Consider the following 23,863-nt stretch of genomic DNA (forward strand, 5'->3'; position numbering starts at 1 on the left):
AGCGATCCCTTTTCTGGGTATATAGCCAACAGAAGTGAAATCTGGATCTCAAAGAGATAGCTGATAGTTGAACGCACTCCCACGTTCCTTGCAGCATTATTCATGATCACCAAGGCATGGAAACAAATGTCCGCTGATATACAAATGGATAAAGAAAATGTAGTATGTACATAAGGTGTAATATTATTTAGCCTTGGAAAAAGAAGGGAATTCCGCCATTTGCAACAACATAGATGGACCTTGAGGGCATTATGCTAAGTGAAATAAGCCAGAAAAAGAAGTTATGTGTGGAATCTAGAACAGTGAAACTCACAGAAGCAGAGACAGAATGGGGATTGCCAAGGGCTGGGGGAGGGGAACATGGGGAGGTGTTGGTTAAAGGTTACCAAGTTTCAGTTATGCCAAATAAGTTCTGGAGATCTATTGCTAAGAGAAAAAAAAAAAAAAAAAAAAAAAAAGGGCACCAGGGCTGCAGAGCCTGTTTGAGCTTTCTGCAAGGGAGTAGGTATGAGCATTGGTTTCAGATATATGGGTGAGAACAGCTTTTACTCTTCATTTAATTTGAAGGAATGTGGGCTCTAAAATCGGACAGAACTAAATTGTACCATTCATGAGCTGTTTACTGCAAGTTTTTTAACCTTAGTCTGTTTTTTTTTTTTAAACATATGATTATTGTGAAAATTGAATAACGTAATGTGGTAAAAAGTTCTCAGCACAATTAACTGTAATACAATAACTATTTAAAAAAATTTTAGTAGTAAAATTAATATAAATTAACTTAGATCTGAGTACTTTCAAGCCTACTGAAATTTGACTAGCAAATCACCAGCAGTGGCACATAGCTAGACTTGGTGGCCTGCCACAGGGGGTGTGCATAAACACATGGGACATTACTAGATATCCGGAGAAGGATATACAGATACATTCTCAGATTTGTTAGTAAAACTTTAGTAAAACACAGTTTCTTTAAAAAAAAAAAAAAAAAAAATCTAGTAGTATCTTCAGTATCAGCATCCAGTTGCTAGGAATTGTCTATGCATTATTTTCCTTTGTGTGATAAGATGCTGTGGCCTGTCAACGTTGCCAGACATGTGACCCATCATTCTATCCAAATGGTGTGAATAAGACTACCCTTGCTGCTGCAGCTGCTGAATGCATAGAAGTTGCTGGGGTGACCAGACAGTCCTTTGTGTTGCTACTCTATTTACAGCTGTGCTTTAGTATATGCCACAAATAGCTCAGTGACCTGCATTTGACCCCATGGTCAGCGTTTCCTCAGTCAATCTTTGTGACTGTGATATTTGTCCCTACTTCATTGATTTGGGTTTGCAATTTCAGTAGTACTTTTGAGGCTGCTTGGCCAATATTTGAGTACAGTGACACTTAGGTGTAGCCCCATGGTCCCAAGAGCCAGTAATCCTTTAGCCAGGATTTACTAAAACAAAGCTTACCTCGCATTTGACTGTATAATGGTTTGACGTTAGTTCAGAACAAATACAGTGAATGTCTGCCATGTATCAGGTGCCATTAAAGCTGCTGGTAAATTCTATTTTCAATCAGTAATTATATTTCAATGAAGTAAAAGCCTTGAAGAAAGATATCCTATGGCTGATGTGTGATGATCCGGTTAGTGTCTGGGGAAGATGGTAAATTTACAACAGGAAATGGTTCGCTGGCACAAAGGTGGCTGTTTCTGAGCCGGTGGTGCACCCACTGCAGTGGAGAATCCATGGCACTAATGCCAGCCCAGGGGAGCAGAGGTGAAAGCAGCAACTGGTCTCCCAAAGGGCTCTCCTGCTGTAGGACTAGCTAGGCAGAAGCCGACAGGGGCACAGCTAAGTGATTAGAGCCCTGCCAGTGACCCACAATGTGCTCAGCATGAAATAAGGACATTCATGACATTATGTCCCCAACGTCCTTGCATGCTCCCCTCACTCCACTTTGGAACTCAAAGAAAGGACTTGGGCAAGGCTCAAGCCTCGGCAATTCAGCTGTGGGGACTGTAATCCCATAGCTGGGGACTATGGAAGTACTGGCCATGGCAATTGATGGGACATCCTTCAGGGAAAAATCCCTAATAACGAAGGGTCATTCTTACCAGTGTTACATTTTTAAGCCACTGTTATATCTTAACCCGACTTCTTTTACCCAGAACGTAGCTTTGAAGCTCATCTTAAGATTTTCTTGGGTGTCCAGAGTTTTGCTGTCTCATGTGTTACGGCTTCCATTTACTCTCTAGAAAGCCACCCTTGATGACATCCTATTTAGAAGCTTTTTGACTATTTCTTTTTCTCTTAATTGTCTCGTACAAATGTGTGTGCATCAGAATCACCTGGAAGGCTTATTACAACACGGATTGCTGGGCCTGGCCCGGGCTGGGCATTTCTATCAAGTTCCCTGGTCGTGGTTGCTCGTCCAGAGACCACATTTTGAGAATCACTGGTCTTAACAGGAAGAGGGAAAAAAAAATCTAACAGTCTGATATACTGTGCTATGTGAAAGTTCTGTGATAGCTTAAATGAGCATATGAAAGGATTAAAGAGGTTTACTGTGACCCTGTTTTCTTTAACACCTTTTAAGAACCTGACAATCTAGCATTTCCTAGCTAAAGCTTGCTCCTAGTAACTACTCAACATTTATTACAGGCAAACAATTTGTATCAGGAAACTGTGAGAAGAGCAAAACCTCTAGATGAGATAAGTAACATAGTTTATTTCTATTAAATCTTTCCTATGTCCTATTTTCTTTCCACTTATTTTTTTCCAGAAGTGGGATAGAGGAGGAAAATTCAGATTAATTAAAAGTTTGAGTCAAAGCACCGATACAGTTGTAGAGAAGTCTGGAGGAGGACAGGCGACAGTAACGGAGTGAGGAAAACGCTGACACGTTGGCTGTAGCACAATTCAAGTTTATTCCATTTGTTCTTGCAACACAAAACTTCAACACGGTATTATTTAGCATTCTGATGTACATGAACTAGGATAATATGAGAAACCCAATTGTGTCAAATGCATTACACTGTGGAATAAATGAACTCAAATATATCAAAATGCACAAAGCACTAGTCTTCCTCCATTACTGCTTAGAAAGATATGATTGTTTCTCCATTTACAAAATAGAATCAGGACAACTTAAATTTTTAAAAATTTTGCATGCAAAACACTGCAGTTGCTTATGCAGGAGGGCACTCTCACCAGCTTCTTCTATACACAATCGAGTATACAGTATTGCATGGAAGAAAACAGCAGCTCAGTTGAAGATTTAGGAAAAAAAAAAATCAAATAGGTACATATAGATTTGAAATCCATTATTTGGGGGAAAGAAATCAATGAATGAAGGGCCTACTTGCTGGCAGCTTCCACTCACTGCACCCACCTACCTCTCCTTCATGCCCCACTGGGTTTAGAAGGTGAGCTGTGAACTACTGCATCGATTCTGGTGCCATAGCTCAACTGTAAGTCTACAGATACCAGCCTGAAGCCGCAAGGGGGAAGCTGTTTGTTAGTACACTAATGTAGACAGGTAAACCACCTGTTTTCACCTGATACAGTGCATACGATATGACTGACTTAATACAAAACTACAGAACATGCAAGATTTTTTCTGAGATGTTAAATATTACTTCAGTGGAGAACAAAACTTACTTAACCTTTTACTAATGCATGTAGTACCAAAAAGCAGACAAGGTTTTAGCTTCCTTTAGTCAAAATATGAACATTAAGTGTTGTGAATTTCTTTGCCAAGTGGTTCAGAAGTACATTATAAATAACCTAGTTAAAAAAAAGAAACTGTAAACCATCTTGGTCAGTCTATTCTATGTTTATCTGTTATTTTCTCAAGCAACTGCTTCATAATTATGGGGTTTACAAAATGGCTGAGAAAGAAGAGGGAAGGCAAAGTAGCCTCTACTGCATTACAAGGAACATGAGGATAAACTGTACAAAGAATCACGTGGTCTCTAGACCAGGTGACTGTGAAAGCAGACCAGGTTTAGGAATGACAGGACAATGCACTCTCTGCAGGAGCCAACTACAAAAAACACTTTGAGAGTAAAGGTAAAACTGCGTCGAGAGTAAAATCCAAGCCTTTTAAACAGCAGTATGCCAAGAAGTGGAAACAAAGGTATCCAAACATCTTGCCACTACGCTGACAGTTACAGTCTGATAGAGTGCCCTCCATCTTCAATGAGGATAGCTCTGTGTTTCAGTTCAGTGATGTTATGAAGTACTGATTACTGACTCTTAATCGAACTCTAATAGGCTGCATTAAGACAGCAGAATTAGCCAAATGTATCAAAGTATTTAAACCAGCATTTTGTGATTGTTTTCTTGGATGCAGGAAAATTACAGGGTTAGGCTAGTTTTAAGTGAAAAAGCCACAGGATAAAAAAAGGGTTCATGGGGAAAAATATACACACACAAACCCACACACCAACCAACCAATCAGCAAGTGGTCAATAAGACTTGTTGGTCAGGCTGATTGTTCTTGGTACTAGTTTAACCCTGCTGTAGAATGCTACATTGCCTTAAAAAATCATCACTAATTCTTTGTTATCCACAATCTGAGTAGAAGTCCCTCACCCACCCTCCCCCCTTTTAAAAATTTGAGGTACATTCAATTATTGCATGACATGGCTAAGGAAAAACCCTTGTATTTTTAGTAAGCTTATATGGATGGCAAGTCAAAGGAATCTTAATATTTTATATGCAGGACAGCAAATTTAAGGGTATATGTTTTAATTAGCTGTACTGCTCATGAAATAAACATTAGAAAATGTGTCTAAATATTTTCTGCAGGTCCTAAGAACACCATTTTAGGGCACTGTATTTTAAGAACAGAATATAATTTGAAGTTCTCACATTTTATGCAATGCATAATATAGAAAAGAAAAAAATATATATTATGCAGGTGGGTTGGCATACATTCAGCAGAAGCCTATCAACACCTCAGGGAAACTTGGTAACACGCATATTTTTAAGGGATGGGGTTAAATTTGTCCAAACAGTAAATCTCACCCCAGTGATAGCTTTGGTGCAATAAGTAATCAGCATCCAAGACGGGTCTGAGAGAGGCATTCCAAAGAATGTTCCTTGATTCTCCAAACGTAACTGAGGCCAATCCATTCAAATAGCAAATGAAGAAAATCCATAGGTACTAAGACAACAACTGTTCTCTCTTTATGATACTAACAGGCTTATGGCTATGATTCTATTTTTAAATCCCCTTTTACTACCAGCAGGAGTTTGGAAGTGTTTTCAATGTTCTATAAATGTCTGAATCTAGAGGAAAAAAAAATATGCATACTGGAATGATTTCTCCTTTAGACTTCCAAAATTTGAGACTTTTTATAAATAAAACTAGTCAGTTTTATCTAAAGATACATGAAATCCATGTGAAGGGGGAGAGGAAATCCAAAGTTCAGCCGCCCAGCAGTTTAGGAGTGTGCCCCTCCTCGCCTTAACTGAGCTCTCACGTAAAGCTGGAAGTCACCGAGGGAAGATTTGGTCACCAACCACAGGCAGCGCTCTTAACTATGCCGGGAGATCCCCACTAGAGTGAATCTTAAGGCAGGAGGCTAGAGCTAATTGCTTATCTCAGCACCCTAATTTACGTCACAGCAGCCGCTACTGCTCGCACAGATGGGGCTACCAAATGTATAGTTGGCCTTGGTATAGACAGACCCTCAACGCAATCTAATTAATAAATTAGCTAGGGAGCTGAAAAGGTCAAACGTTAATGGTATATTTTGTCTTTGCTCTCCCATGGGTATAAGCTGTGTTTTTTTTTTTTTGTTTTTTTTTACTGGAAATGGAAAAGAGGCTGACCTGATCAGGAATCCTAGTAAAAGCCTGATCTTGTTTTTCTCCTCTCCTCCCAAACATTGTTTTTTTCTGGTAGTCTGATTTGTTATGAATTTCTCTCTCCCCTCACCCCTCTAGAAGTATTTTAGCTGAAGAAGCTGGCAGATAGAGAGTGACAGACAGACAGGCAGCAGTGTGAGGCCACAGGAGAGTCATTCTTCCAGAGCTGTTAGCCCATCCGTCCATCACTGAAGAAGGGCTTTGATTGCCTGGTTGTCAGTGGCTTCAAAGGCAGTCAGTCCATCTGGACCTTTCACAGTCTTATCAGCACCCTGGAAAAGAGGAAAGAGCCTTTATCATTAAACGAGGCCCATAACCAAGAGAAGAGAATGAAAGCCAGGTCGCTTGGCAAAGGCAAAACTCCTTTACTACCAGAGTCCATTCTATTGAAGGAAAAGCCCCGAACAGCTGGCAAGGTTAGAGATTAAGCTGTAAAAACACCAGATTATTTTTCAGGCACTAGAAATGTAAACTAGAAACACAACTTGCCAATAACAGGCAATGACTGACTTTTATTTATACTATCATCATATATTTACTCAATTAAGCTTTAAAAAAGAAGATCCCTATGTAGTATACAACAGGGAGGGTTGGGAAGGAAATCACTTTTGCTAAAGAAGAAAGTATTACTGTGACAAAATTATCTTTTTTTCTTTGCAACACTTTTTGGAGAGTGCATAAGTAATACACACATATTTGTAAAACCTAGAACTTACAAACCTTTTATTTTAGACAAATTCCTAAAGAACATGTACAATATTGGTCATTATACTTACAAAAACTTAGCAGTAAATGGCTGGGATGTGGGCTAGGAAAGGAGGGTCCCTGCTATACTCTAGGGAAATTCTCTCCAGCTTGCTCTCAATGCTTCATGCAGAGTGCTGTCAAGGAACATTTTACTTGCAACATGGCACTTTAGTTTTGAGAACGTGTAGGCATACCTTTGTGTCTATTGTTTTTATCTGTCTTCCCTTATTAGAGTAAAAACTCAATGGGAGTAGAAATCTTGTTCATATTATCCACTGTTGTGTCCCCAGTATCTAAAAAAGTACCTAGTGCATGGTGGGTGAATTTGCTCCCAAACCAAGTCTGAACCTCTCTAACTTCCACAGATAGCAACACTCCACCATGGAAAGCTTCTCTGCTAGCTCCAGCCCAACCTGTATTTATTCACCAAATAACCTCTTGTGTGTCCTGTCCTCCTCCCATTGCCAAGTCTCACTCATTCTTCTGTTTCTGAGGCCTACGGAACTGTCTAAACTTGGCATACATGGTCCTGTAGAGACAAACTCTAGTCAAATTCACCAGTCTCTTTTCCCATTCATCTTTCAATGCTCTAATCCTCTGGAATGTCACCATTCCTCAATGTACCAGGTGCCATGACTTTACACTTGCTGGAATATGGAATGCCTTACCCCCTTTCTGCTGGCAAATCCATTCACTCCTTCAACAAATATTTACTGAATGTTTGATGCATAGACACTGTGTGTAAGGGGCTGGAGAACCAAAGAAAAACAAGATAGAGCCTGCCAGTTTGGCTGGTGTGAGAGACAGACAAGTCAACCAGTAGGACACAGTGGGATGAGAACAACAGCGTTATGCACAGTGATGAGTGGTCTGTAAACCCGAATGGGATGTGGTAGGAGAGTGTAAGGAAGTCCTTCTGGATGAGGCATGCTTGAGCTGAGCCTTGAGTAAGCACAAGTTGATTAGGTAAACCAGGAAGGAGATGACAGACATTCTAGCAAGTGTTAAATTATCACAAAGTCCTCCTCAATATGACTATATAAGTCTGTTTTCTCTTTTTCTAATTGAATTTAACTGCATTATGGAACACATGGAACTTACAGTTAAGTGAGAGAGAAATCTGTGAGTGAGAACTTCAGCGTGGTGAGCACTCCAACATAGGTTAAGTGACAATAATTGGGACCATTGTATCCAAAACAAATTTTAAAATTTATTTTTTATTGAATTACAATGTTGTGTTAATTACTGTTGTACAGCAAGAGTGGCTCAGTTATACACATATACAGTATATATTCTTTTTCATATTCTTTTCAATTATGGTTTATCACAGGATACTGAATATAGTTCCCTGTGCGCTACAGTAGGACCTTGTTGTTTACCCATTCTATACATAATAGTTTACATCTGCTAATCCCACATTCCCACTCCTACCCTCTCCCACTGCCCCCCCCCCGCCCCAACCTCCTGCCCCGGGGCAACCACCAGTCTACTCTCTATGTCCCTGATTCTGTTTCATAGATAGGTTCATTTGTATCATATTTTAGATTCCACATATAAATCATATGGTATTTGTCCTTCTCCATCACACTAAGTGAAGTAAGTCAGAAAATCTCTAGGTCCATCCATGTTGCTGCAAATGGCATTATTTCGTTCTTTTTTTATGGCCGAGTAGTATTCCATTGTATATAGGTACCACAACTTCTTTATTCATTCATCTGTTGATGGACATTTAGGTTGTTTCCGTGTCTTGGCTATTGTGAACAGTGCTACTATGAGCATAGGGGTGGCGTGTATCTTTTTGAATTATAGTTTTGTCTGGATATATACCCAGGAGTGGGACTGCTGGATCATATGGTAATTCTATTTTTAGCAAAACAAATTATTTCTTATTCAATATTGATAACTGTTTTTATGACTAGCATTGTAAACTGTAATTCTGCATCAACAAAAAGTTAAATATCGTAGTGAATATCTGTTGCTTTTTAGCTGCCAGACTTCACTTCCCTTCTTTTGATAACAGCACCCTAATTTCATTCTGGGGAATCATTTGTCCCATTGTGTGGACTCCTAGAACCGTAACTTAAGGTGCCATGTACTTTCCTTGCCAGGCATCAAAGCAGGACACTCACTTCTGGATTTTGAATCTTGATTAGAGAGAACAAAAGAAAGACAACAACAAGTCAGAGCTCATTTATTTCTGTGTTATCACCCAGAAGAGACCGTTGAGAAGTTCCTGCTATCTAGAGTCTTACAGCTACCATAGCTCTGGCCTCTTCTGAGCCTGGTCCTTCAGCTTTCCTATTGATTCTATGACTAGTCCAACATCTTCAAAAATTCCTTTTCTACTTGTTACAGTCAATTTCTGCTATTTGCAACCCCCAAAATCTGATAAAAGTATTAAAAATTTTATATAAATCATCTTTTTTTTCTAATTATAATACAAACTAATCACAGAACTCAGAATACACACCAAAAAACTCCCTGTAAAACTCATAATTCTATAAGCCAGATACAACTAATGTTAACATTTTAGTGTTTCTATCTATATTCTCTTGTCCTAAATAAGTATGTGTACGTATCTCTTTTAAAAATAAATGAGTAACCGTAAGAGAAATAGAGTGACTCTGTATCAGACAAAATAAACTTTAAGATAAAGAAATATTACTAGAGACAAAGAGGGACATTTCATAATATAAAAGGCTTAATATTCAAAATTTAAAAATAAAGCCAAGAAAAGAATTCCACTGATAATAGCATCAAAAAGAATAAAACGTTAGGAATAAATTTAATGAACTCAAACCAGTTCTTCTAAAAAAAAGAATAAACCAATTTTGTCAACGTGGAAAAGGATATTAAAAGAGAATGATTTTTTGATACTTGATGCAGTTATTGGAGAACTTAAGTATATCTGGCCTCACCCCTTTCCTGAGGAAACCACTTTCAGTCGCTATTAGTTCTGGTGGTTCTTTCCATGGCTCTAAGTACTATACTCATGCCACTATTTGAGTTGTTAACATCAGAGGTCACCTTCTGACTCCCTGCTGGGTGGGGGCTGCTCTAGCAGGGAGCACACCCCTTCCCCACATCCTCCCAATGTCTTACACTTCAAATAGCAGCTTCTGTGTCTTTGTAAATTTTTTTGTATTTAAAACCTATGTTTCTCGTTCCATCAATTTTGACGGTATTTTATTCCTCTACTTTATAAAATACTTTCTCTACCTTCCCATTACTCCCTCTACCTCTTAAATTGCCAGCTTTTCTATTTTGTCAAGATTAACTTTTATATTCGGTTCTGTAAAAACTGTTTTGTTTATTGGTTGATTTTTTCCCCCTATAGTCACCATACTGTACATTATATCCCCAGGACTTACTTATCTTATAAATGGAAGTTTCTACCTTTTGACCACCTTTACCCATTCCTTGCCCCCCCCCCCATCTGTTTTCTGTTACCTGTGAATTTTGAGACTCTTCATATAAGTGAGATAATACAGTATTTGTCTTTCTCTGTCTGATTTATCTCACTTAGCATAATGCCCTCAAGGTCATCCATGTTGTTGCAAATGGCAGGATTTTCTTCTTTTTTTAATAGCTGAATAGTAATCCATTGCATTATGTGTGCATGTGTGTGTGTGTGTGTATATACACACCCACACACCCACCCCATTTTCTTTATCCATGCATCTTTTGATAGACACTTAGGTTATTTTCCTGTCTTGGCTACAGTAAATAATGCTGCAATGAACACAAGGTGTAGATATCTTTTTGAGTTAGGATTTTTGTTTCCTTCAGATAAACCCCCAGAAGTAAAATTGCTGGATCACATGGAAGTCCTATTTTTTAAGTTCTTGAGGAACCTCCATACTGTCTTTCACAGAGACTGCACCAATTTACATCCCCTCCAATAGTGCACAAGGGTTCCCTTTATTCCACATCCTTGCCAACACTTATTATTTCTTGTATCTTTGATGCAGCCATTCTAATAGGTAAGAGGTGACAATTCATTGTGATTTTGATTTGTATTTGCCTGATGATTAGTGATGTTGAGGAACCTTTTTATGTGTCTGTTGGCCATCTGTATATCTTCTTTGTATAAATAAATGTCTATTCAGATCCTCTGCCCATTTTAAAATCAGATTTTTTTTTCTATTGAGTTATATGAATTCATTATATATTTTGGGTATTACCCCCTTATCAGATACATGATTTGCAAATATTTTTCTCCCATTCTATAGGTGGGCTTTTCATTTTGTTGATGGTTTCCTTTGCCTTTAGTGTCAAATTCAAAAACTCATCACCAAGACGAATGTCAAAGAGCTTACTATCTATGTTTTTTTCTAGGAGTTCCATGGTTTCAGGTCTTATTTTAAAGTCTTTAATTCATTTTGAGTCGATTTTTGTGTATGGTGTAAGATAGCGGTCCAGTTTCATTCTTTTGCATGTGCCTGTCCACTTTTCTCAACACCATTTCCCATTGTATATTCTTGGCTGCTTTGTGGTAAATTAATTGACTGTGTGTGTGTGTGTGTGTGTGTGCGTGTGTGTGTGTGTGTGTGTGCGCGTGTGTGTGTGTGTGTGTGTGTGTGTGTGTTTCTGGGTTCTCTATTCTGTTCCATTGATCTATGTACCTGTTTTCATGTCAATACTGTTTTGATTCCTACATACTTGTAATATCGTTTGGAATCAGGAAATGTGATGCTGCTAGCTTTGTTCTCTTTTCTCAGGATCCCTTTGGCTATTCAGGATCTGCTGTGGTTCCATAAAAATTTTAGCATTGTTTAATCTAGTTCTGTGAAAAATGCCACTGGAATTTTGATGGAAACTGCATTAAAGCTTGCTTTGGGCAGTATGGACATTTTAACAATATTAATTCTGCCAATCCATGAAGCACAGAATATCTTTCCATTTATTAGTGTCTTTAATATATTTCATCATTGTCGTACGGCTGTCAGCATAAGAGTCTTTTGCCTCCTTGGTTAAATTTCTTTCTAGGTATTTTATTCTTTTTGATGCAATTTTAAGTAGAATTAAAAAAAATTCTCTTCTAATTTGTTATTAGTGTATAGAAACGCAACTGATTTTTGTATATTGATTTTGTATCCTGCAAGTTTACTGAATTAGTTGAACAGTTCTAACAGTTTTTTAGTGGCGTCTTGAGGGTTTTCTATATGGAGTATCCTGTCATCTGCAAACAGAGAACATTTTACTTCTTCCCTTCCAGCTTGGATCCCTTTTATTTCTTTTCTTGCCTAACTGCTCTGGCTAGGGACTTCCAGTACTATGTTATAAGTAAGTGGCGAGAGTGGGCAACATCATCTTGTTCATTATGTTAGAGGAAAAACTTTCAGCTTTCCACCATTGATTATGATGTATAGCTTGTGGCCATAATATGGCCTTCATTATGCTGAGGCACGTTCCCTCTACACCCACTTTGTTGAGGGTTTTTATTATGAATGAACGTTAAATTGTGTCAAATGCTTTTTCTGCATCTACTGAGATGATCATGTGATTTTTATCCTTCATTGTGTTATTGAGGTGTTCACACGCATTGATCTGCAGATGCTGAATCATCCTTGTGTCCCCAGAATAAATCCCAGCTGATCACGGAGTATGATCCTTTTAATGTAGTGCTGAATTTGGTTTGCTAACGTTTTGTTGAGGACTTTTGCATCTATGTTCATCAGGGATATTGGTCTGCAATTTTCTTGTGGCATCCTTGTCTGGTTTTGGTGTAGGGGTAATGCTGGCCTTGTAAAATGAGTTTGGAAGTGGTCCCATCTGTACTGATGTGTTTGGGAAGACTCTGAGAAGGACTGGTATTAATTCTTCATTAAATGTTTGGCAGAACTCACCAGTAAAGCGATCTGGTCCTGGATATTGATAGAGTTTTACAGTTAAAGTATATAAACAATGCTTAAATTACTTCTGGGTAAACACTGCTCACTGTGGCACCTAGCAGACAACTATGATCAGTTTTATTTCTACTGTTCCAATATCAAAACACTGTGCAACTCTCCCAAGTGGTAGAATCGGGAGATCCACACCCAAGTTTTCCCCAGTCCTGTTCATTCATTTACAAATAACAACTTTTGACCCTATTTGTTACGGTTTGGCTAAACTGCTATAACAAAGAGAGGCTAAAACACAACGTATTAAACTAAGTTAATTTATTTCTCTCTCATAAAACAGTCTACTGCTAAGTGTGCTCACCTCCACATGTGCTTCCACAGCCTGCTGGATGTGGGGGTGAAAGTCCCCAGCAAGTGGCTTCACATTTTAGGTGATGATCTAGAAGTGGCACACATCATTTGTGCACATCCCATCAGCCCAAACTTAGACACAAGGTCATATCCACTGCAAGGCAAACTGAGATACAAGGACTAGCTAGGCTGCGATGTATGCACCCAGTTAAAACTTGGGGTTCCCCTTCTAAAAGAAAGAGTAAAAAATGGACATGGAAGGCAATTTATAGCCTAATCTATGCTGTCCTGAACATGCTTTAGAATATTATCTCCAAGTTCTGTCTGTCTAGCCTGCCTCTCCTTCCTGCACCCACTACTTCCACTCCACCCTCCTCCCCTTTACTTTCTCTCTGTTTAAATGCTGGATTCTCCATGGTTCTGGGCTTTGGCACTCTTCACCACCGGCTCAATATGCTTTTTGCCTGATCTCATCCATGTTATGATTTAAGTTCCAACCTTTATACTCATTTTTAACATCCACCCTGATCTTTAAACCCATGTATATATAAACATATATACATGCCACTAAGACTTATCTACTTTAAGTCCCAAAAATACCGCAAACCCTACGATTCCTAAAGTGAATCCATGATCTTTGCCTACAAACTTGTTTCTTTTCCTGGAGTATTCACTATCATGGTAAGAACCACCTTCCAGGAACTGTGGAGACACTATGCAGTTCTTGTTTACTTCACATGTTATCAGTCACCAAATCTTTAGACCATAATGTTCCTAACATTTTCCACCTGTCCTTGCTACCACTACTTTCTTAGTTCAAGATTTTCATATGAAAATTCTAATGCAAGCTAGCCTCATCCACCAGAGGGCAGAGAGTAGAAGCAAGAAGAACTACAGTTCTGCAGCCTGTAGAACGAAAACCACATTAAAAGAAAGACAGACACAAAATGAAAAGGCAGAGGACTATGTACCAGATGAAGGAACAAGATAAAACCCCAGAAAAAACAACTAAAAGAAGTGGAGATAGATAGATGATAGGCAACCTTCCAGAAAAAGAATTCAGAATAATGGCAGTGAATATGATCCAGGACCTCGGAAAAAGAATGGAGGCAAAGACTGAGAAGATGCAAGAAATGTTTAACAAGACTTAGAAGAATTAAAGAACAAACACCTAGAAGAACTAAAGAACAAACAAACAGAGATGAACAATACAATGACTGAAATGAAAAATACACAGAGGGAATCAATAGCAGAATAACTGAGGCAGAAGAACGGATAAGTGACCTGGAAGACAGAATGGTGGAATTCACTGCCACGGAACAGAATAAAGAAAAAAGAGTGAAAAGAAATGAAGACAGCCTAAGAGACCTCTGGGACAACATTAAATGCACCAACATTCGCATTATAGGGGTCCCAGAAGGAGAAGAAAGAGAGAAAGGACCAGAGAAAATACCTGAAGAGATTATAGTTGAAAACTTCCCTAACATGGGAAAGGAAATAGCCACCCAAGTCTAGAAAGCACAGAGTCCCAGTCAGGATAAACTGAAGGAGAAACACACTGAGACACAGAGTAATCAAATTGACGAAAATTAAAGACAAAGAAGAATTATTAAAAGCAACAAGGGGAAAACGACAAATAACATACAAGGGAACTCCCATAAGGTTAACAGCTGATTTCTCAGCAGAAACTCTACAAGCCAGAAGGGAACGGCACGATATATTTAAAGTGATGAAAGGGAAGAACCTACAACAAAGATTACTCTACCCAGCAAGGATCTCATTCAGATTTGATGGAGAAATCAAAAGCTTTACAGACAAGCAAAAGCTAAGAGAATTCAGCACCACCAAACCAGCTCTACAACAAATGCTAAAGGAACTTCTCTAAGCGGGAAACACAAGAGAAGAAAAGGACCTACAAAAACAAACCCAAAACAATTAAGAAAATGGTAATAGCAACATACATATCAATAATTATCTTAAATGTGAATGGATTAAATGCTCCAACCAAAAGACAGGCTTGCTGAATGGATACAAAATCAAGACCCATATATATGCTGTCTACAAGAGACCCACTTCAGACCTAGGGACACATACAGACTGAAAGTGAGGGGATGGAAAAAGATATTCCATGCAAATGGAAATCGAAAGAAAGCTGGACTAGCCAATACTCATATCAGATAAAATAGACTTTAAAATAATGTTACAAGAGACAAGGAAGGACACTACATAATGATCAAGGGATCAATCCAAGAAGAAGATGTAACAATTATAAATATATACGTACCCAACATAGGAGCACCTCAATACATAAGGCAAATGCTAACAGCTATAAAAGAGGAAATCGACAGCAACACAATAGTAGTGGGGGACTTTGAACACCTCACTTACACCAATGGACAGATCATCCAAACAGAAAATTATTAAGGAAACATAAGCTTTAAGTGACACAATAGACCAGATAGATTTAATTGACTTTTATAGGACATTCCATTTGAAAACAGCAGATTACACTTTCTTCTCAAGTGCACATGGAACATTCTCTAGGATAGATCACATCTTGGGTCACAAATCAAGCCTCGGAAAATTTAAGAAAATTGCAATCGTATCAAGCATCTTTTCTGACCACAATGCTATGAGACTGGAAAGCAATTACAGTAAAAAAAAACTGTAAAAAACACAAATACATGGAGGCTAAACGGTGCACTACTAAATAACCAAGAGATCACTGAAGAAATCAAAGAAGAAATAAAAAAAATACATAGAAACAAATGACAACAAAAACACGACGACCCAAAACCTCTGGGACGCAGCAAAAGCAGTTCTAAGAAGGAAGTTTATAGCAATACAATCTCACCTCAAGAAACAAGAAAAATTTCAAACAATCTAACCCTACACCTAAAGCAACTAGAGAAAGAAGAACAAAGAAAACCCAGTCAGTACAAGGAAAGAAATCATAAAGATCAGAGCAGAAATAAATGAAATAGAAACGAAGACAACAATAGCAAAAATCAAAAAAACTAAAAGCTGGTCCTTTGAAAGCTGGTTCTTTCTTGCCTCTGCGACCTTCTCACATTGCTGCTTCTGCTTGGAAAGGTACTCCAGTTCTCTATTAGATTCTTGGACACTAAGTTGCTAAGATTCAACTCAAGTGTCAACTGCTTTTTGAAGTTACATTTGTGGTACCTAAAGTTGTAATGACATCCTTATTTATAACACACTATGCCCTTGACTCCCAGGACCACACGTGACCTCTTCTTCCTTTAGATCTCTGCTGTTACATATAAACTCCTGTCACAGCAATCACAACACTTTGTGCACTTGTTTTACATTTTACTAAATATGGTGACAGCAGTAACCAAGTTTATCAGTCTCTCAAATCACAAGGCCTTGCACAGTGTCAATAACAGGCTATCAAATGATATTACAAAAATTAAATGTTTTTTAAAATTAATTGATATAGACAGGGACTGTACACATACAATAAAGGACTAGGTCAGGACTAGGCTCACCTGCTTATAGTTACGGCATGGTTCAGGCCGTGATAGTTTCCTGGAGGAGGAAACAGTTGCTACAGCCAAGTTAAGTGGCCCAAGTAGAGAGACAGGCCATTTGTCATTCTAGGGAGTAAAAAAGCTTTAAGGCCTTACCAGTAATTTCTTCATTTTCAAAGGTTACAGTTTTAGACAAACAAGTATTATTTGATAGTAAGTTGTAGAATATGGGGAATGTTTAAAAAAATTCATCATACTATCTCTGCCCTTGAATAGAATAGTTTACAATGTAGCTAGAAAGATAAGATATACTGGCATGAAACAAGAGTGTATCTTTATCTACTTCTTACTTCAGATAGCCCAATTCTGCTTTATACCACCAGTTTTGTGTGTGTGTGTGTGTGTGTGTGTGTGTGTTTTAAAATTACCACCAGTTCTTAATCTGGACAAATAGGCCAGAAAACTGGATTAGTAACATTTTAAGAATGAAACTGTTAAACTTGTACTGAGGTTATCTGACATTATCTTGACAAAAGGCTTTTGTGGCAAAGATGATGATTATAATTATACTAATCAATTGTTAGAACACTAAGCAACTTTGTTTCAATGCAAAATTTATCAAATCAATTAAAAAATTAGCATTTAGATACACACATGACATCTTGGCGGACATTTCTGTATATGTTGCTAGATACTGTTTCACAACCTTAGAATATAACCACTATCTCAGAAATAAAAATTTAGCAACCATGGTTTGGTATATTCAACTCACTTTTGGAAAGAAAGTGGGTTAGAATCAAGTACAAAAGGAATGCCTGAATAAATATATCTGATATTAAATGTCCCACAAGGACTCTTAAAATGTAAAGGAACAAAGCAATTCTTTGTGCTCTCCCTTTAACCATTTGATTAACTCTTATTCAGTTGTTTCCGTGAAGCCCTTCTGGAATTTCCAGGACAGTTGGCTCCCCCTCTTCCTGTATGCCCCCTGGCACGTTGCTGATCATACTTCAAGGTGTATATTGGGTTGGTCAAAAAGTTCGTTCGGTTTTAAGTAAAAATAAAAGACACATTTTTCATTTTCACCAAGAACTTTTTTGAATGGATTCATTAACCAAATGAACTTTTTGGCCAACCCAATACTACAGCTTGGCTCATCCAAAGTCTAGCACAACCCCCTTTTTTCTGTGCTTTCCTCTCCTATAGAGGCTGAAAAGGCACTGAATCCCCAGACTCCCTTAAAGCTACAGGTGGCCATCTGGCACAAAATTGGCGCCTCTCGTGGATAGCTTTCCTTTTCCAATGGAGCCTCAGGGAGGAGAGTGTCCTTAACTCTTTCCCTTCTCCCTGCCCAGAACAGACACAATGCCTTGAGGTTCCGCAGTCATCCTGCAACCGTAAGGAGTGGGGAAGACAGGGGAGAAGAGAGTGCGGGGCGCTGAGGACAAGCAGAGCCAGCTGCTCAGCCCGGGACTGCGTACCTGCAGGCATTTCATTAAGAGCCACTTGTTTCTTTCCTAAGTTGAGATATAATTGACATAGACCATTATATTAGTTTTAGGTGTACAACATGATGATTTTGATATATGTATATATTGCAAAATTTACCACAATAAGGTTAGTTAACATCCATCACTGTAGAGTTACAAAGTTTTTTTCCTTATGTGAGAGCTTTTAAGCCTTACTGTCTTCACAGCTTTCAGATATATAATACAGTACTAAGGATAGCTACCGTGCTGTTGTTGCATCCCCAGGACTGACTCACCTGATAATTCTAAGTCTCTACCTTTTGACCCCACACAACCTCCACCTACCCACCTGCCTCTGGCAACCATCAATCTAATCTGTTCTCTGTATCTGAGTTTGTTTTGTTTTTGTTGTAGATTTCATACGGTATTTTTCTCTGTCTGACTTATTTCATTTAGCGTAATGCCTTCAAGGTCCATCCATGTTGTCACCTAGAGATTATCATACTAAGTGAAGTCAAAGACAAATTTATGGTTTCACTTTTATGTGGAATCTAAAAAATAGTACAAATGAACTTATTTACAAAACAGAAACAGACTCACAGACATAGAAAACAAACTTATGGTTACCAAAGGGGAAGGGGAAGGAGGGATAAATTGGGAGTATGGGATTAACAGATGCACCTACCATATATAAAATAGATAAATAACAAGGATGTATGTATAGCACAGGGAACTATATTCAATATCTTGTAAGGGAAAAGAATTTTAAAAAGTATATAGATATACACACACATATATATGTATAACCAGATCACTTTGCTGTACACCTGAAACTAACACAATATTGTAAATCAACTATACTTCAATTTAAAAAACTTGTGAATCACTATATTGTACACCTGTAACTTATATAATACTGTACATCAACTACACTTCAAAAAAAGAAAAAGCAGGTGGTGTGGTTCAAGGACATACTGAACCTGGCCACCCAATTTTACCACAAATTAGCTGTGTAACTTTAGGCAAGTTCCTTAACCTCTCTGTGCTACTTTCTACAAATAAAATGGTAAACCTAACATGATTTCGGCAGAAACTCCTGGATCAAAAATTCTCTTAATCTTTCTTAAAAATAAGAACTAATTATACAATGGAATATTATTCAGCCATGAAAAAGAAGAGCCACTTTCTTGTTTAAATCTCTGTAGTAAGAGTTTTTGTTAGTTGAATGCTACTTCTCTTACAGCACTTGTCATAGTCCTTAATTATCTGTTAACTGTGCTTCATTGGCTATGAAACCATAGGACCAGGTGTTAAATCTTGCTTTTCTAACTTCAGTGCCACGCTCCTCATCTGCACCCCCTCTCCCTCTCTAAACAAACGTGCTAACCATGCAACAGGGAATGACATGTATTCTACATTTCTCTTCATTTTATTCCTCATTTGGAGACAGCGACTACAGTTCATTTTCAGTTGCATATATAATGGTCTTAGATTTGTTCTTATGTTACCCCTTGTGAAAATATGATTTTTAACATCTCCACTGCAGTCATAGCTAGCAAAAATAGAAAGATCATTTCAAGGTTTCAGAGAGAAATTCATCATGGAAATACAGGGATGGGAGAAAGTATAAATGAGCCTTCAAATTACTTCTCTCTGAAGACATTCAGATAGTGAGCCAATATATTACCTGTGATGTGGTACATTGTAAGTTTTGGATGAAAAAGTTTGTTTATATTTGAAACAGTCATTTTCATAAAACTTGCTTTTCAGGGAACCCTCATTCTTGCAGCAAGTCTTCCCTTTTCTGAGAAATACATCAAAGTTATCTGCATCAATCCTAACTGGTCTTAGTATTTACTGAGAATTTATGATGAGCTCAGTATTGCCGCCAATGACTTGCATACAGTATCTCTTCTAACTACTTGGCTACACTGAGAGGCAGTGTAATGTAGTGGTTACAGAAACAAGCTCTGGAGCCAAAGTGATGGGGTTTGAATCCTAACTCCCCTCCTATCGAGCTGTGTGATCCTGGGAAAGCTTCCTAATGCCCTGGGCCTCAGTTTTCCCAATGGTAAAATGGGGGATAAAAATCGTACCTACTTCATAGGATTACTGTGATGATTAAGTGAATTAATATATGTAAAGCACTTAAATGACATTTCCTATGTATAAGTACTATTTTAACTATGAGCTAATTTACCTGCTCATCAACTCTATGTGATAAGTACTGGCCCCATGTTGCAGAAGAGGATGCTCAGACTGAGATGACAAGGAATTTATTCAAAGCCACAAAGCTATTAGGAAGGAGAACTCAGAACCAAACTTGGGGGTGTGTGATGCCACAACACACAGTTTCTGTCACCAACAGAAACTATCTAAAATAATGATGCACTCCAGTCTAAAAGAGCTAAATAGATAAAAAAAACAATGAGCTTACAATGGGCATACTTGTGGATGCGATTTGTGAAATATATCAAAACAGTGTAACAACTGGTTTCTTCAGTTATTTAGGGGGGTAAGTTTTCTAGCTGTATCAATTCTGCTAGTCCTTTTCTAACGCAGTTTCTTAAACTAAGGCAATTCAGAAAGGCATTGCTCAGTTCTCTGCAGGTCATCTGTCCTAAAATTTTTTTGAAACCAAACCTGCCCATGTTATATGGAACAGAACTCTGCGGATTCCAAGTAATCATAAAATGTGTGCTTGAGAATGTGTGAAACTGTTTAGATTTTACTGGGAGTGGAATAGTGAGTAATTTGAGTAAAAAAATGTTTCTACCTACCAGCACACCTACTTATTTAGGCTGAAAAGGGTTGACTTCTAAGCCCTTATATCTTACACACTTGATTCTCAATTCAAGCAGCAAAATCTGTACCGTAGATACTTCTTGAGGATTTGACAATGCTGGTATTTGAGAGGGGTATTCAAATTTTATTATTAACTGGCCGCTTGATTTTTTTTTTAAAGAACTCTTTTTTAAAAAATTAATTAATTAATTAATTTAATTTTGGTTGTGTTGGGTCTTCGTTTCTGTGTGAGGGTTTTCTCTAGTTGCGGCAAGCGGGGGTCACTCTTCATCGCGGTGTGCGGGCCTTTCACTGTCACAGCCTCTCTTGTTGCGGAGCACAGGCTCCAGACGCGCAGGCTCAGTAGTTGTGGCTCACGGGCCTAGTTGCTCCGCGGCATGTGGGATCTTCCCAGACCAGGGCTCGAACCCATTGTTCCCTGCATTGGCAGGCAGATTCTCAACCACTGCGCCACCAGGGAAGCCCAGGCTGCTTGATTTTTTAGAATACAGCACAGAAAATACATTGGGCAAAATCATCAATGTTATCAGATAAGGTGGTTTTCTGTATTTTCTTAACAGACTGATTTTTAGTACTTTTTATTCTCTACAGCAATTGTACATAAGACGTTAATCATTTTGACTTTCTTTTTATAAAAGGAAGGTTGTTGAGTAAATCTTTGTTTCTCACTCATTTATCCCACACAATGAATGTACAGAGTGGTCTGAAACAGCTGTGCGTCACTAACATCAGAGTTGCACAAGCATCAGTGGTTACATATTTCCGTTGTAAGGTTACAGCAGATATCCTAAGGAGGTAAATTCTTTGACACAGTATGAAGCAGAGAAATGATGGAAAACAAAAAAAGTTTCTTTTGGACTTTTCTCTCTCAGATATAGCTTAGTATATCACTAACCACAAGTGGGTTTATAATAACAACAAATGGGTTTATAATAACAAGTATATTGTCAGTTTGTTTCTGTAATCTAAGTATAAAACAGTAATTATAAAATGTTTTAAAAACGTTCATTAAATTTTCAGTTCATGAGATTTGTGATTCTCTCATGCTGGGGTAATTTTTCTATTTATTTGTTTAAAAGAATTCTTGTTTTAATAGGAGGTTGACTGGTCATTTTTAATAGCAATATATAGTATATAAGGGACAGAGTATAAAATGCACTAGAGTAAATGACTGAAAGCTTACCTGTCTAAATTCTAAATGATAGCAAACTTAAAGGTTAACTTGTATTATCTTTTAAAGATGTTAAGTATTTCCCCTTTCCCCATAATATCCTTTAGTGGATTATTTAGAAACAGTTTTCCTTAGAAAATAAGGATACTTGACTTTTTTTTTTCTTTTAAAGGAATTCCTTTATTTTTATTATTTATTTATTTATTTATTTATTTTCGGCTGTGTTGGGTCTTCATTTCTGTGCGAGGGCTTTCTCTACTTGCAGCAAGCGGGGGCCACTCTTCATCGCTGTGCGCGGGCCTTTCACTATCGTGGCCTCTCCTGCTGCGGAGCACAAGCTCCAGACACGCAGGCTCAGTAGTTGTGGCTCACGGGCCTAGTTGCTCCGTGGCATGTGGGATCTTCCCAGACCAGGGCTCGAACCCGTGTCCCCTACATTGGCAGGCAGATTCTCAACCACTGTGCCACCAGGGAAGCCCAGAATACTTGACTTCTTAAAAGCCTTTATTATCAAAGGAATTACATAGATTTAAAGAATTTTAATAAATATTATAGAAATTTAGTATATATTAAATACTATATACTATACTGTTAAAGGAAATGTCTAACATGATAGTGTATTAATGCTACAGGTAAACTATTCTCTTAGAGAATTGTTTAACTACACAGAAACTAGATGATGTCAAATTATATGTAACTGTGAAAAATAAATGAATTTTGGACTTATGAACATCCATTGGCTGTAATATTATAGTTCAAGAGTACCACTTCAAGATTAACTCTCTTCTAAATAATGTGTTCATGCAACACTGCTATTATTCGGGCATTTGAGATTCTAATCAGGAAGATCAGTTCAGTAATATTTTTATATATCTTTTAAATATCTCTTTTATTCCAAAAATTTCCTGTTAAGATTTTTTTAGGGCAAAGGAGGAGGAACCTTATTCAACTGTGAGATAATTATGATTCAAAATGACAGGTGCTTACACAGTCTGACTGTTTTTGCTTTCATAACATCAGGCTGAAGTCTGTTAGGCTTGGCCTTTTTAATGACTGCTGTGCAGCTGCCACTTCTTCTGTTTCATACTCTCACTTGGGCTTCTTACTCCCTGGGACCACTCAATTCCCCAGGATGCTTCTCGAGCCTGCATTTTTTACCTGCTTCATCAGTTTCCTTTCACCAGTTTTACTGATGTTTCTCATGTACTCTGGATTTGGTGAGAATACCAGCAGCTTTGTTCATTTCCCTTGCTTCTTGTTATTATTTAACAGTTCTATAGTTTTAGCTTAATTAATTAATTAATCTATTTATTGGCTGCATTGGGTCTTCATTGTTGCGCGTGAGCTTTTCTCTAGTTGCGGCGAGCGGGTGCTACTCTGTTGCAGTGTGCGGGCTTCTCATTGTGGTGGTTTCTCTTGTTGCAGAGCATGGGCTTCAGTAGTTGTGGCATGCGGGCTTCAGTAGTTGTGGCTCACGGGCTCTAGAGCACAGGCTCAGTAGTTGTGGCGCACAGGCTTAGTTGCTCTGCGGCATGTGGGATCCTCCCGGACCAGGGCTCGAACCCGTATCCCTTGCATTGGCAGGTGGATTCTTAACTACTGCGCCACCAGGGAAGCCTGTTTTAGCTTATTTTAAACGTTGTTTGTTTTGTATTTCAATATTTGTTTAGATTTATTCACATACTGACTTCTTGCTTACCTCCTTCTTGCATCTCAGTCTTCACCTCTGGGTCTCATTTGTTTCTTCCTGAAAGCACATCCAACTCTTCACTCGTCTGTTGCTCAAGGGTACTGACCACTTCTGGGCTTCAAGCCGCCTTGGATCAACTCCTACCTTTCGCAACAGTCCTCTCTTGCTCGTGTTTGGGAACGTTTTCTTCTTCAACTTCATCCCACCTGCTTTCTGTCTCTCAAGGCTTCATTATAATTTCTTGTCTAACGAACTCTGCCGTCTTATGGTCTAAAACAGATGTTGATTCATTCATTTTAAAAACATCTTTTCTGTCATCAGAGGGCAAAAAGGGGATACCATGGCATGTGCTCAGACCTCAATCTTCAAGTGGAAGTCCCACAAGTGTTGTTCGCTACATTTTTTTTCATTCATGAATGTATCAATTAAAAA

General features: G+C 38.2%; 1 protein-coding gene across 1 annotated transcript in view; it reads right to left on the minus strand.

The window, feature by feature from the left end:
- Window positions 1-2,892: 2,892 nt before the first annotated feature.
- The window catches only part of MTPN (myotrophin), a 63,509-nt gene continuing 42,538 nt past the window's right edge, over window positions 2,893-23,863 (minus strand). The window contains exon 4 of the mRNA XM_068549523.1: window positions 2,893-6,133. Within this exon, the coding sequence (XP_068405624.1) occupies window positions 6,047-6,133 (87 nt within the window). The 3' untranslated portion in view covers window positions 2,893-6,046. The remainder of the gene's footprint in view (window positions 6,134-23,863) is intronic.

Source organism: Eschrichtius robustus, chromosome 8 (genome assembly GCF_028021215.1).
Source record: "Eschrichtius robustus isolate mEscRob2 chromosome 8, mEscRob2.pri, whole genome shotgun sequence".
Classification (NCBI taxonomy): Eukaryota; Metazoa; Chordata; class Mammalia; order Artiodactyla; family Eschrichtiidae; genus Eschrichtius; species Eschrichtius robustus.